The following is a 16691-nucleotide window of genomic DNA, read 5'->3' on the forward strand; positions in this document are numbered from 1 at the left end:
GGGAGAGTGGCTGGGGAGGATGGGTGGGAAGGGAGGGATAAGGGGGGAAAAGGGGCATAGCGATTATCATACCTGGTGTGGAGGGGGGCATGGGGAGGGCAGTGTAGCACAGAGAAGACAAGTAGTGATTCTGTAGCATCTTACTACTCTGATGGACAGTGACTGTAATGGGGTAGGTGATGGTTACTTGGTAATGTGGGGAGTCTAGCAACCATAATGTTGCTCATGTAATTGTTCATTAATGATACCAAGAAAAAAAAGTGTATATCATGGTACCTAAATAAAAAAAAAAAAGAAAGAAAACCCCATAGACTCCACCAGAAAATTATTAGAACTAAAAATTGCATTCATTAAAGTTGCTGGGTGGAAAATCCATATACAGAAGTCTCTGTATTCCTGTGTGCTGACAATGAACTAGCAGAAAGAGAAATCAGAAAAAAAGCAACTCCATTTACAATGGCATCAAAAAGAATAAAATACCTAGGAATGATCCTAACTGAGGAGGTGAAGGACCTATACTATGAAAACTATAAGACACTTGTAAGAAAAATTAAAGAAGACACCAAAAAATGGAAATCTATCCCATGCTCATGGATAGGTAAGATTAATATTGTCAAAATGGTCATCCTACTCAAAGCAATTTACATATTCAGTGCAATCCCTATCAAAATATTAACAGCACTTTTAAATGAAATAGAACTGGTACTTCTGAAATTCATAGACAACCACAGAAGACCTTAAATAGCCAAAGCAATCCTCAGAAAAAAGAACAAAGCTGGGGTATTAGTGCTCCCAATCTTCGAGCCATACTACAAAACTACAGTAATCCAACAGTGTGGTACAGCACAAGAACCAATCCATAGATCAGTGGAACAGAATAGAGAGCCCAGAAATTAACTTGCATATGTATTTTCAATTCACATATGGTAAAGCAATCATGAATATAAGTATACAATCAGACAAGACAGTCTCTTCAATAAATGGTTATGTGAAAACTCGACAGTCATGGAAGAGAATGAAACTGGATTAGTGTCTAACTCCATACACAAAAGAAATTAAAGACTGAAATGTAAAACATGAAACTATGAAACTTTTGGAAGAAAAAGGCAATAATCTCTTGAATGTAAGCATAAGCAATTTTTTTCTGTACACATCTATTCAGGCAAGGGGAATAAAATAAAAAATGAACAAGTGGGACTACATCAAACTAAAAAGCTTTTGTGCAGCAAAGGGCACCATCAGAACAAAAAGGCTACCTACATCATGGGAGAATGTATTCATAAACGATTAATCTGCTAAGGGATTAACATCCAAATATATAAAGACCTCATATGCCTCAACACCAAAAAAAGAAGTAATCTGATTAAAAAATGGGCAGATGACCTGAACAGACATTTCTCCAAAGAAGACATACAGATGGCCAACAGGCACATGAAAAGATGCTCCACATCACTAATCAGCAGAGAAATGCAAATCAAAACCACAGTGAAATTTCACCTCACACCAGTTAGTAAGGCTTCTATGGAAAATATAAAGAGTCTTGGCTATTGTACATAGTGCTGTAATAAACATATGGGTGCATGTGTCTTTTTGAATCTGTTGGTGAGAATGTGGATAAAAGGGAAACCTCCTACACTGTTGATGAAATATAAATCGGTGTAGCCACTGTGGAAAGTAGTGTGGATGTTCCTCAAATAAGTAAAAATAGAAATACCATATGACCCAGTAATTCCATTTCTGGTATTAACTGAAGAAAATAAAATCCCTGACCCAAATAGATATATGTACCCCTATGTTTATTGACACATTATTTACAATAGTCAAGGTGTGAAAGCAACCTAAGTTTCTATCAATAGATGAATGGATAAAGACGTGGTACACACATACAGCAGAATATTATTCAGCCATAAAAAGGAAAGAAATCTTGCCATTTCAAACAACATCGATGGATATAGAGGGCATTAGGCTTAGTGAAATAAGCCAGACAGGGAAAGACAAATACCATATGATTTCATTCATTTGTGGAACTAGAAATAAAGCATAACAGAATGAACAAAACATAAGTAGACTCATAGACCCGAGTGGTGGTTAACATGGGGGAGGGGGTGTGTGCGTGGATGTGGTGGGTGTGTGGGATAAAGGGACACAAAATCTCAATCATTAATTAGTCACTGGGATGAAAGTACAGCATAGAGAATATATCCAATGATTTTGTAACATATTCCTTTGTTGACAGATAGTCACTACACTAGTTGGGGTGAGTATTTAATGATGTAGATAACCCTGTGTTGTATACTTGAAACCAATATAATATTGTGTATCAACTATATTTCAATACAAAAATAAATTAAAAAATTGTCTTGTAAATTAATAGAAATATTATCAAGTATATTAGTATGGGGAGATACAATTTCAGTCCTTTCTTTTGTAAGTTGTAGAGCATAGTAGAATTTTGGCAAATAGTTGTAGGACTCTCAGTTTTTAAGTTTTTTAATTTGGCCAACTCACCAAGGCTCAAATTGAGGGGTGGTCCACTTTTGCCTGGGTCAAAAAAAGCACAGCATGGGGGAAACAATTTATTTTTTGCAGGAGGCTTTGTAAGGTTTCCCAGTTGGCAAAATCTATATCCCACATCTGATACATAAAAAAGCTAGGGTTAGAAATATGGGTATTTTAAAAGTAAAATGTCTAAGGTGTAAAGTGCATCTTTGAATACTCAAGATTTTGTTTAGGTAATCCACTCAGCTTAATGAGTAACATAACATGTCATTTGTTCACAGATACCTGCTAATGTGAAGAGTAGTATCATGTTTTCTTCATCTGGCATTTGACAGCTGTTAACTAGTGAGATGAGAAATTAGAGTTTGTACAACAATAGGCATATGCTGGATCCCTTTAAACAAAACTGCTTCACTCTCTAAAGATTGGCAAAATGTGTATGTTATACTATTGAGAGAGTTAGGTTTTCTTAATTAAGAATACAATATTTGTGTTTTTATGTGCAAGAGTATATTGAAGCTTACAAGATAAAAAATTGCCATAGTAATATATAAACCAATCTGTATAAACCAATGTGTATCACACATTTAATCCATCAAATATTTTACAAAATTGGTAAGTATATGTATTTTAAAACATTTGTAATACTGACTTAATAAGGAATACTAAATTTATCATCCTTACCTTTCTTTTTCTCTCTGATCATAGGTGATTTCCTTTTTTTCTGCCCAGCATTATGTTTTCATATTTTGTCTGTCACTCTTTTGCCCCTTGTATTGGGCTAAAAGGGGAAATATTTCCTAATATGTAACTGTCCTCTTAATGAAATTTTCCATTTCCATATGATCACTTATTGGAGTGGTGTTTTTGTAACTATTAGTGGTAGTGCACTAATTTTAATTCATTCTGGAAGGAATAGTACAGTATGGCATAGAGGTTAAGAGTGTGGTCCCTGGAACCAGACCAATTTGTCAGTCTGCTCACAGCAAGTTACTAAGTTGTCTTGCCAAGGGGTTTCAGCCCCAGGCAAGTTCACTATGGATTCAATGAGACTATAATAACAATGGAATGTTCTTGGGGTAAAAGGGTTTGTACCCAACTTTATTCTCACCGTGGCAGGTCAATCACTAGAATCCTGTCCACTCAGAGCAAGTCTGCCTGCAGCAAGCCGGTCTCTGCCTTTGGGCCCCTGTGTCCCCACAGCCTTCTCAGTCTCTGTCCTTGGTGCTACCACCGCTTCAGTCTCTCTTCTGCAGCCTTGCAGCCCTGCAGCCCTGCGCTCCTGCCACCGTGTTGCCCAGAGCACTGGGCAGAGCTCTTTACATAGAGTCAGTAACAATGTGTTGCCCACATGTGTGTAATGAGCAAGCCAACCAGGGCCTGGTGAGAATCCTGGCCACAGGAACCTTCACTTTCTCCATATAAGTATGTGACTTTAGCAAGGTACTTCACTTCCCTCTCCTTTGGTTTCCTGATTTTTTAATAAAGTGGGTGAAGTCAGTGCTCTCATTCTTAGTAAAATATAAAGAAACTTAACTATTATAATGGCAATAATAAGAATCATTGAATTAATTAGTTTAGATTGTGAACTTGACATACTAGCACTTGTATATGTTTAATTCATTCATGTGAAATACAGATCAGGTTGGCTGTAATTCTCCAATCTGGGATCAGGATGTCTACTTAAATGATTATCCATTTCCCTTAAAAAATAGTAACAGCATCTGTTGTGCATTATGAGTACATTTTCCAAGACCAACTATCAACTCAATACAAAATAATTTGATTACATTCACTTTAATGTATATTTGAGTACATAGTATATGCAAAGCAATACAGCTAATATACAAATATATGACATCCATTTTCTGTACTCAAGTATTATCAATTTAACAGACAGAATTGGGAATAGCAATCTACTTTTCAGACCCTTGGGTGGATGGAACGGGTGTATCCATAGTGGTTATATCAAAATCTTCCATACCTTTCCTTATTTTTTTATCATCTCAAATCACATAGTCTGTTCACTAAGTCCAAAAATGTGTTATTAAAATGAAGGCTACCAAGCCTATAAAGAAAACAATATTCACGGTAACATGTAATATTAGAACATTCATTATAAAAATTAAAGTCACTAGTAGTTAATTATATTGATACATATAAGTATGTACATAAATATCTATATATAAATATATACAATTATAATTGATATATGTAATCATATATATAATTATATATGATAAGAGGAGAAGCGAATTCAGATTGGATTGGATTAATGATAGAAGCAAAATGAATCAGAAAGTCAGTTTAAGCATCTTGGGGAGCCAGGGGAAAATAAATTGAACTACATACTCTACCTTGTTCGTTGTTTTAAGGAATCTCTTAAGTTAGGCTTGCAGTCCACAGTTATTTATTTTCCATGCTAGAATTACAAGTATTTACAGGTGTGTTACTTGTTAAAAAGTATGTAGTGCACAAATAGAAGTATTTAATTTTATTTTTATAAGAGAGGCACGAATAAAGTATGACCATTGTTAGTATTGAGTGGGAGAGGTCATCCTTTGGAAGGCTATTGGAAAAACTTCATGAAAGACATCTGAACTGGGATCTGAAAGGAAGCAGGTGGTTTTGCGGGAAGTTTGGGAGCTTTAGTGCTCGGTCAGGGTATCATTGGGGGAGCAGAAACTGAGTGAGAAGTGTACATGGTATACTCATGAGGCTGAATATTCATTTGAGCAGAAATTAGGCCATATGTGGGAGTTGTTTTGAGAGATAGCATTTGGAGAGGTAGGTTGGTGCTGTATTCTCGTCCTGGAATGCCTTTAATTTAAGTAATGGAGATCCACAGAAGATTTTTACGTGGGTGGTGGTTGTGGTAGGCTAAGACAACTGGATCATATACTCATTACATTTGTGTGTTTATGAATTCATGTTTTGTCTCTTTCAGGAAGTTCATGATTTATTACAAGACTATGAGTTAAAGTACTGTTATGTGGACAGAAATAAGCGAACTGGTAAGAGTTCAGTTTTAAGCATGTGATTTAATTTTTATCCTACATGTAGTCATTATACAACAAAAAACTTAGTCTCTTTCTGTTCTTAAACTAATATTTGAAATTCTTAAGCATTGAATCATAAATGCTACTCATATAATTTGTTTTCTGAAGGTAATATTATATCCTAAATCTTAATCTCATCAGTTAATATTTTTAACTACTAGTGACTTTAATTCTTACAATGAATGTTCTAATATTGTATGTTATAATGAATGTTGTTTTCTTTATAGGCTTGGTAGCCTTCATTTTAATAATACATTTTTGGTCTTAGTGAACAGACTGTGTGGTTTGAGGTGATAAAAAAATAGGGAAAAGTATGGAGGATTTTGATATAAGCATTATAGATATACCTATTCCAAATTTGCAGATGTTTTATTTAAATGTTTTATATTCTTAAAATGTTAAAAAAATTGTCTTTAAAAAAATGTATAGATGCTAGGGCCTTACTGTAGTTCTGTTGAATAAAAAAAAAGTCTCAGGTAATATGTTCAGGAATTCTATATTTAGTTTTTATGACTTTAAAAAAACTGTAAAAAAGGGTTATGACCAATAAAGATGAAATCCAGTTTCTTCCCCTCTCAGATTCTATTCCTTCCTTCCTTCATTCCTTACCTGAGGGCAAACAGTCAGGAATGTGGTGCATACTTTTCAATCTGTGCCATTATGTTGTGATAGTCATTACAACCATTTGCAGATTCTTGTTCTTTTTCTTTTGGGCATGAGGTAAGATAGCACTTCTCTGTCCCTCTTTCACATTAGGAGTGGACATGTGATTTTTTTGCTTTTTTGATGAATAAAGTGCAAATGGAAATGACATGTATCCCTTGCAGGTGGAAGGGTTCAGAGGTAGCATGCTAGTTACTGCACACCTATCACCCTTCGAAAGTAATGGAGGAAGATCGCAGAAACTTTTTTAACTTAAGTCCCAGAGTGACTATAGTGAGCAAAGCCCTCTCACTTCCTTTCAGCATGAGACATGCAGCATGAACAACAACAAAAGAAACCCTTTTGTTTTGTGAAGCCATTCAGATTGTTGGAGCTGTTTGTTACCACAGTATATTGGACTAATACCTATAATTTTACTATATGTATAATTAATAGCATTCTCAGTGTTTTTAAAACTGGATAAATGGTATTGTGTACATTTTATTAAGCAATTTGCTTTTTGAAAATGTAACCTTATTTTCAGATCTTCCCACATTGCTGCATATAGCTCTAGTTCATTGATTTAAACCACTACATATTCTGACCTATGAATTTAATAAATTCATTAACCACTGATAAATCTATTACTGAAAGGCATTTAGGAAGCTTTAACTTTTCTAGTAATTCAAACAATGCTGCAGTGAATATCTGTTTACTTGTTTTCTAATATACATTACAGCTGGTTCCCCACAAATGAATTACTGAGCCATACATTACATAAAATTTCACAGTTACTAAATATTTACAAAGGGATTAGAGGTAAGTCACAGCTCATACAGGGCCAGGAATAGTGCTATTCCCATGAACTAGGATGATAAACTGCCTAATTCATGGTGCCATCATGAGTAGTATTAGGAGTAATACTCATTTTTGTCTCAGGAATAGTGAAAACCAACTCTAGATCAACAGTGCTCTGGTCCTCAGGAATAGTGAAAATTAACTCTAGATCAGAAAGGATCAAACTATTCCCTGGTAACTTAACTATATTCTAGAACAAAACTCTAGAGTGTTTATATGAATACAAAAATATCCAGCACTCAGCAAAGTAAAACTTGGAATGTCTGGCATCCAATAAAAAATTATCAGACATAGCAAAAAAACAGGAAAATATAACCTATAATGAGGTGAAAAATCAATCAAATGAAACTGACCTGGAATTGAAACAGACAAGTTAATGCAAATGGACATTCCAACAGTTTTTATAACTGTGTTCCACATGTACAAGACATAGTAAAGGTTGAAAATGAAGTAGCAGTGTGGAAGATAATTAAATACCTAAGTCAAATTCACTAAAGATGAAGATTGTGATGTCTGAGATGAAAAATGTACTAAATGTGATTAACAGCAGAGTAGACACTGCAGAAGAAAAGGTTAGTGAATGTGAATACATAGAGATAAAAACTATCCAAAATGAAACACAGAAGGAAAAAAATGATAAAATATGAACAATAGCATCAGTGATTTGGGGCAACTTCAAGAGTCCTAAGATCAGAGTAATTGGAGTCCCTGAAAGAGGGAATGGGTAATATAGAAAAGATATTTAAAGAAATAGTGGCTGAAAATTTTCCAAATTCGATGCAAACTCTAAATCTAGCTATGTTCACATTTGCCATGTTGTTATAATTTAATTTGGGTAAGTTAAATACTCATATGGAACAACTCCACTATATCTTCCAGAGAGGAAAAGGGAAGAATGTTGAGAGAAGGATTAATTTATAATTTGTAGATTATCCTGTGTTGTTTCTTCTAATTGGTGCTTTAAATTTATAGTGTTGCTTGAAACCTCTATATTCTTTGTTTTTATGACAACAGATAAACGGTTTAATAAGGCTATGTCTTAATTTTATCAGATACGATTGTGCATATTTCATTAACTTAGAACCATATTTTATATCATTTTTATTTTATAAATTGTCATATGTATTTGTTGCTTGATGCTGGAACAACTTCATTAAGTAGGCAGGACATTTTTCTTTTTTTATTGTTTTACAAAGTTTCAAAGTTAAGCTACTTGTCCAATATTACAAGCCTGTGATCTTTGCATAACATAATATTCATCCAAAAAGTATGCCAAATTTTATATGTGTGTGCATGTGTGTGTTTTCAACCTAATTAATCAGATTTTAAGGAAACATTCATGATTGGAGATAGAACTGGCTTCTTCTGGGCATTTTGGTGTCTTTTTGCTATACCTTTGTTTTTTTAGGTCCTTATTATGAAATAGGGTCCTTTAGAACTCTAAGGAGAAAGAAAGGTTTTAAGACATCACATGTTGGGGGAGAAAGTAAACTCTGTAAGTAGTTTGAAAAGATTTTAAAAATTAAGAAAAAAAAATTTAGTACCTTATGGTAGAAATCTTAATAAAATTCCTACACTTTAATTTCAGTTACTGGTCATGAAATGAGTTTTGTGCATGTGTCAGCATTTCTAAAACACAATGAAATAGAAGAAAAGATATCAGAGTGCATTGCAAATGGTAGTATTCTTGATACTTTTGTTTCCAAAATTGTGTGTGTGTACATGTGTAAAGAGTCACAGACACAAAATGTATTTGTTACTGTGGATCATAGTCAAAAACAGTTGGAAACACTAGTTTAGAAAGCTCTAATTCATTTTGTTATCTTCCAGCTTTTGTTACTTTATTAAATGGGGAACAAGCCCAGAATGCAATTCAGACGTTTCATCAATATTCTTTTCGAGGAAAAGATTTGATAGTCCAGCTCCAGCCAACAGATGCTTTGCTATGTATTACCAACCTGCCCACTTCTTTTACATTAGAAGAGTTTGAAGAGCTTGTTCGTGCTTATGGAAATATTGAGAGATGTTTTCTGGTCTACAGTGAAGTTACTGGACATTCCAAAGGCTATGGATTTGTGGAGTACATGAAAAAGGACTTTGCTGCAAAGGCTAGATTGGAGCTATTGGGCAAACAGTTGGGAGCATCAGCTCTCTTTGCACAGTGGATGGATGTTAATCTTTTGGCTGCAGAGCTCATTCACTCTAAGTGCCTTTGTATAGATAAACTCCCTAGTGACTATAGGGATTCAGAGGAACTGTTGCAATTTTTTTCCAGTATCCATAAACCTGTGTTTTGCCAGGTATGTATATTTAATGTATCATTTCGAGTATTTAAATAATCTGCTTATGTATCTATTGTACAGATCCTCAAAAATGTATCATACCTATGCGATTATCACAATAGATATCTAATTTTCTTTTGTCTGTAATGACTTCAATGTCATGGTAAATTTTAAATCAAATCCTTCTGTGGATGTGCCAGACTACACTGTTATATAGTTAAGTATGTGTTAGCAAATCCATCACTTACTCATTCACCTTCTTATTCCATCCAGTCATTGAACCATTCATCCATTGATCATTTGTCCATTCAAGTCTTATTTATCACCTTCTCTTGCTAGCCAGTATTTTGCTGAAAGTCAGAAATACTAAGAATAGAAATATATAGAAATTTTCAAGAGAAATATACTCTTTGTCAGTTCTTTGTAGAAGAGACTGACAAATAAGCTAATAATTGTAAATCTTGCATGAAGAATGCTATAATAGAAGATAGAAAAGTATGATGAGGTTTTAAAAGAATATATAATTCTATCTTAATAGAGTCATGGAAAGTAAAACCTTTAGGGGAGAACCTTAAAACTGGCAACAGTGGCAGGAATTGTTAAGTACTTTATCAGAGTAAAATGTATTGTACTGAGTAGAGAAAATGCACACTGTATTGAATTCCTTCCCTTATAGATGTTTGATAGCAGCTGAGGAGCTTTCTCGCTCGCTTCCCCTCAGCGCTTCCTTCACTTCCCTCACCACAAGAGTCCTCACTTCCCACCTCCCGTCTTTCCGCTCTATAAACTCCCATTTTTTAAAATCATATTGTTGAGTCTTGTCTATTGCAGAAGAAAGTTTGGAGTTAGAGTAATATACATATATAGAGTATAATATATATATGTGTATATATGTAATATATATATGAGTAACGCTACCATCCATTTCTTATATTTCCACTCCTCTAATCCCAGTAATATCAGTATCAAAGAAACCATCCAAGAGCTTTATAAAATTCAAATATTTTGCAAAAATTCTTTATCAAATCTTTGTCCAGTTATTGAAAGTTGATGGTCTTATTGCTCTGCTATTCTTGAATGCTTAGACTTAATATAGTGATCTCCTGTGTCCATACATAATTCTTGTAGCTTTAGTTGAAGCCTTTGAAGCAAATGTGAGGGGAAAAGACATTTATTACAAATTGTATTTGAATTATGAATCCCACAGTTGGAAGGGAACTGAGATTATTTGTTCTAGCTGTGCCATCTGGTAGAAAAATGTTATATTATTTGTGAATGACCTTTTAGCTTCTGTTAAAATTTTTCAAAATAATGGAAAATCAGCTTATCATAAAGCAGACCGTTTCATACTTGAATGGCTCTCATACTGAACTGAAATACTCCTCTCTGAAACTCCTTCCTGATGCTGTGGACTTAGATGATTTTGTCTTCTGAAAGACTTAGAATTGTATTATAATTTATATAGGCATGAGGGTTATCATAATGAACCAAGAGTAAAAAAAAATGTTTTAAAGTTTTCATAAGATCAGTGAAACAACTTTATTATCTGTGGATCTGTAAATTCAGGCTGTTTCCCTCCGTAGGTTGACACAGACCATATTGAAGACATAGGCTCTTACCTTGTGATTAATAGAAACAAAGAGACTGATGAGGAGCTTTTTCAAATCTGGTTTTTTGTTTTTTTTTTGAGAGGGCATCTCTCATATTTATTGATCAAATGGTTGTTAACAACAATAAAATTCAGTATAGGGGGGTCAACGCTCAATGTACAATCATTAATCCATCTCAAGCCTAATTCTCGTCAGTCTCCAATCTTCTGAGGCATAACGAACAAGTTCTTACATGGTGAACGAATTCTTACATAGTGAATAAATTCTTACATGGTGAACAGTACAAGGGCATTCATCACAGAAACTTTCGGTTTTGATCATGCATTATGACCTATAAACAATCAGGTCAAATATGAATATTCGTTTGATTTTTGTACTTGATTTATATGTTGATCCCACATTTCTCCTATTATTATTATTATTTTTATTTTTAATAAAATGCTGAAGTGGTAGGTAGATGCAAGATAAAGGTAGAAAACATAGTTTAGTGCTGTAAGAGGGCAAATGTAGATGATCAGATGATCAGGTGTGTGCCTATGGACTAAGTATTAATCCAGGCTAGACAAGGGCAGCAAGACATCTACGGATGCAGAAGTCAAATCTGGTTTTTTAAGATCTGGTTTGGATTATAAGAGGAATGGGGTTGTAGCGGAAATGTTTGGAAAAGATAGGAATTTTTCCTTTCATGTAATTGGAAAAAAAGTTTTATGGAGGAGAAGACATTTGACTATGATTTTAAAGGAAGGAAGAATGTGAATGAAAAATAGAAATTTGCTCTAACTATCCAAGAAAGTAGAAGAATGTTAAGGTTCAAAAACAAGAAAAAGAAATGAAAAAGGATTATTTAATTAAACTTAAAACTAAAAAGGAAATTATTTATTTGTAATATTAACTTATGACATACCAAATCCAAATGGAAGTTTATAGATGTATCTTCTCAAAGACACACAAAGCTTGAGTTTTATCACATTTACCACTTTATAGCATGAATGTGTTAAAGATAATTCAGACATGTTCAAAACCTAGGAACTTTATCACATTTACCACTTTATAGCGTGAATGTGTTAAAGATAATTCAGACATGTTCAAAATTTAGGAACTTTTTAGTGTCTTGTTTTGTTCTTAGTTTTGCTCTTTGTACCAGTCTTTACAGATCCAGGACTTTAATATCTTCCTTTACATTCTTACAGGTGGGAGACTGGAAAATAAATATTGAGTTCTATATTGCAGGAGTCTATTTAGGGTACATTCAGAAATCAAAGGTTGTGTGTTGCATATAGTATTTTAACAAACCTGGGCACACGTTTCCCAATTAAGGTCTGCTTTGTTATACTTGACCAAATTCTTGGGATCTGCCTAAACTACTGAAATAAAAGTTGATTATGCTTCCTCCTACCTTCTCTTATAATACAAACTTTATTCTACTTAGATATGTGGTCAAATAATTGTTTAGTATGTTTCATTGTTCATGTATCTGGTGAAATTATTTTTTTTTTTTTTTTTTAATTTTTTTTTTTTTTTTTTTTTTTTTTGAGAGGGCATCTCTCATATTTATTGATCAAATGGTTGTTAACAACAATAAAATTCAGTATAGGGGGGTCAATGCTCAATGTACAATCATTAATCCATCTCAAGCCTAATTCTCGTCAGTCTCCAATCTTCTGAAGCATAACGAACAAGTTCTTACATGGTGAACGAATTCTTACAGAGTGAATAAATTCTTACATGGTGAACAGTACAAGGGCAGTCATCACAGAAACTTTCGGTTTTGATCATGCAATATGACCTATAAACCATCAGGTCAAATATGAATATTCATTTGATTTTTGTACTTGATTTATATGTTGATCCCGCATTTCTCCTATTATTATTATTATTTTTATTTTTAATAAAATGCTGAAGTGGTAGGTAGATGCAAGATAAAGGTAGAAAACATAGTTTAGTGCTGTAAGAAGGCAAATGTAGATGATCAGATGATCAGGTGTGTGCCTATGGACTAAGTATTAATCCAGGCTAGACAAGGGCAGCAAGACATCCACGGATGCAGAAGATTTCTCTCAAAGCAGGGGGGGTGAGGTTCTGAGCCTCACCTCTGTTGATCCCCAGATTCTCACCTGATGGCCCCCCTGCGACTGTGCCTGTCTTAGGTTGTTCCTCCCTTGAGGAATCTTACCCGTCTCTGGCTAACCAGTCATCTTCCGGGGCCATACAGGGAAATGTAAAGTTGGTAAGTGAGAGAGAAGCCATATTGTTTGCAAAGGTTAGCTTTTTACTTCTTTGCAGATTTATGCCCTGTGGCTTCTATGCCCAGCACTTGTCTCGAGGTATCTTTACCACCTGGAGGAATTATGATACTCGGTAAATTCGATATGAGGCACGAATTCTATTTAAAGTTTGTAATTAGGAAGGAAGAAGAAAAGCTATAGATGTAGCATATGAAGGAAACTTGGGAGGATTGATTATTTCTTTGACATATCTTCTTGTATAGTACCTTAAGTATGTATAGGTTTTAAACTACTAACTAATTTGCACACACATATTAACATAATAGGAATACGGTGACATAAACAAAGCAAATCTATAATTACCAGCCATCTCCAGTGAAGCCAAGAAAACCATTTAGGCACCCTAGGCATTTGTGAAAATTTATCTATGATATGATGGATATTTTCCAACTGTACTTGAACCATCAGACAAATTAAAGCAGCCCATTTCTGGGATCTGTTCACATCCCATATGTTCTTTTAACCATAGATGGTCTATAGTCATGAGATTTTGGGGTGCTACAACTTGCACCCCTCCCAACTCCTGGTTGAGTTCCAACAGTACAGATCCAGTCAAATTCGTTGTCTCACTGTATGCACATGCCAGCCTAGACATCTCCCTCCTCCTTCTTATGGCAAGTCCAGGAGATGGTGGGCTGGATGCAGCCACAACCGCAGCATCGTCCGGATCCCTGTGGAGGCTTTTTGATGATCATCCCCCGGCACGAGTCCTCCAGAGAGTGCTGATGCCGGAAGCTCCTCCTCATATCGTATCTTAGTTCATTTTCTGGGTATCCAAGCTAGGCCTTGATCTTCTGCGTAGAAACAAACAGACCCTTTGCCCACACTTTGACATGCCCTCTATACCACTGTGCAGAACTCATTGGAGGTCAGCACACAGTAACTGCTTTTTTTTTTTTTTTTTTTTAATTAAGAGAAAGGAATATTATCAGAAAAGAGTACCTCCATAGCTGATCATCTGACACCCTTTAAGTGATCAACATTAAGGATATTTAAAGCATGCGTTGATCCTTGATTTACCAATAGTTTTATCCTGTTAAGGAGTAATCCCCCTTTTCTTTCTTTCTTTCTTTTTTTTTTTTTAAATTTTTAATCTACACTTACCTGAAGAATACTATGTTTACTATGCTCTCCCCTATATCAGGTCCCCCCTAACAACCACATTACGGTTACTGTCCATCAGCTTAGCAAAATGTTGTAGAGTCACTACTTGTCCTCTCTGTGTTGTGCAGCCCACCCTCCCCTATCTCCCTCCCCCCCATGCATGCTAATCTTAATACCCCCCTTCTTCTTCCCCCCCCTTATCCCTCCCTGCCCACCCATCCTCCCCAGTTCCTTTCCCTTTGGTACCTGTTAGTCCATTTTTGGGTTCTGTAATTCTGCTGCTGTTTTGTTCCTTCAGTTTTTCCTTTGTTCCTATACTCCTCAGATGAGTGAAATCATTTGGTATTTCTCTTTCTCCGCTTGGCTTATTTCACTGAGCATAATACTCTCCAGCTCCATCCATGTTGCTGCAAATGGTTGGATTTTTCCACTTCTTATGGCTGAGTAGTATTCCATTGTGTATATGTACCACATCTTCTTTATCCATTCATCTACAGATGGACATTTAGGTTGCTTCCAATTCTTGGCTATTGTAAATAGTGCTGCGATAAACATAGGAGTGCACCTGTCTTTCTCAAACTTGATTGCTGCGTTCTTAGGGTAAATTCCTAGGAGTGGAATTCCTGGGTCAAATGGTAGGTCTGTTTTGAGCATTTTGATGCACCTCCATACTGCTTTCCACAATGGTTGAACTAATTTACATTCCCACCAGCAGTGTAGGAGGGTTCCCCTTTCTCCACAGCCTCGCCAACATTTGTTGTTGTTTGTCTTTTGGATGGCAGCTATCCTTACTGGTGTGAGGTGATACCTCATTGTAGTTTTAATTTGCATTTCTCTGATAATTAGCGATGTGGAGCATCTTTTCATGTGTCTCTTGGCCATCTGTATTTCTTTTTTGGAGAACTGTCTGTTCAGTTCCTCTGCCCATTTTTTAATTGGGTTATTTGTTTTTTGTTTGTTGAGGCGTGTGAGCTCTTTATATATTCTGGACGTCAAGCCTTTATCAGATCTGTCATTTTCAAATATATTCTCCCATACTGTAGGGTTCCTTTTTGTTCTATTGATGGTGTCTTTCGCTGTACAGAAGCTTTTCAGCTTAATGTAGTCCCACTTGCTCATTTTTGCTGTTGTTTTCCTTGCCCGGGGAGATATGTTCAAGAAGAGATCACTCATGTTTATGTCTAAGAGGTTTTTGCCTATGTTTTTTTCCAAGAGTTTAATGGTTTCGTGACTTACATTCAGGTCTTTGATCCATTTTGAGTTTACCTTTGTATATGGGGTTAGACAATGGTCCAGTTTCATTCTCCTACATGTAGCTGTCCAGTTTTGCCAGCACCATCTGTTGAAGAGACTGTCATTTTGCCATTGTATGTCCATGGCTCCTTTATCAAATATTAATTGACCATATATGTTTGGGTTAATTTCTGGGGTCTCTAATCTGTTCCACTGGTCTGTGGCTCTGTTCTTGTGCCAGTACCAAATTGTCTTGATTACTATGGCTTTGTAGTAGAGCTTGAAGTTGGGGAGTGAGATCCCCCCTACTTTATTCTTCTTTTTCAGGATTGCTTTGGCTATTCGGGGTCTTTGGTGTTTCCATATGAATTTTTGAATTATTTGTTCCAATTCATTGAAGAATGTTGCTGGTAATTTGAGAGGGATTGCATCAAATTTGTATATTGCTTTCGGCAGGATGGCCATTTTGACGATATTAATTCTTCCTAGCCATGAGCATGGGATGAGTTTCCATCTGTTAGTGTCCCCTTTAATTTCTCTTAAGAGTGACTTGTAGTTTTCAGAGTATAAGTCTTTCACTTCCTTGGTTAGGTTTATTCCTAGGTATTTTATTCTTTTTGATGCAATGGTGAATGGAATTGTTTTCCTGATTTCTCTTTCTATTGATTCGTTGTTAGTGTATAGGAAAGCTACAGATTTCTGTGTGTTGATTTTGTATCCTGCAACTTTGCTGTATTCCGATATCAGTTCTAGTAGTTTTGGAGTGGAGTCTTTAGGGTTTTTTATGTACAGTATCATATCATCTGCAAATAGTGACAGTTTAACTTCTTCTTTACCAATCTGGATTCCTTGTATTTCTTTGTTTTGTCTGATTGCCGTGGCTAGGACCTCCAGTACTATGTTAAATAACAGTGGGGAGAGTGGGCATCCCTGTCTGGTTCCCGATCTCAGTGGAAATGCTTTCAGCTTCTCGCTGTTCAGTATAATGCTGGCTGTGGGTTTATCATATATGGCCTTTATTATGTTGAGGTACTTGCCCTCTATTCCCATTTTGCTGAGAGTTTTTATCATGAATGGATGTTGAATTTTGTCAAATGCTTTTTCAGCATCTATGGAGAT

At 35.4% G+C, this 16691-nt stretch overlaps 1 protein-coding gene across 4 annotated transcripts in view; it reads left to right on the top strand.

Annotated features, from left to right (window-relative positions):
- Positions 1 to 16691, top strand: part of RAVER2 (ribonucleoprotein, PTB binding 2) — a 111270-nt gene that overhangs the window by 35580 nt on the left and 58999 nt on the right. For all 4 annotated transcript variants that reach the window (XM_073234075.1, XM_037024381.2, XM_037024379.2 and 1 more), the window contains exons 2-3: positions 5447 to 5513; positions 8889 to 9358. In XM_073234075.1, coding sequence (XP_073090176.1) covers positions 5447 to 5513; positions 8889 to 9358 — 537 coding nt within the window. The remainder of the gene's footprint in view (positions 1 to 5446; positions 5514 to 8888; positions 9359 to 16691) is intronic.

The sequence above is a fragment of the Manis javanica genome, chromosome 4, assembly GCF_040802235.1.
Source record: "Manis javanica isolate MJ-LG chromosome 4, MJ_LKY, whole genome shotgun sequence".
Taxonomy (NCBI): domain Eukaryota; kingdom Metazoa; phylum Chordata; class Mammalia; order Pholidota; family Manidae; genus Manis; species Manis javanica.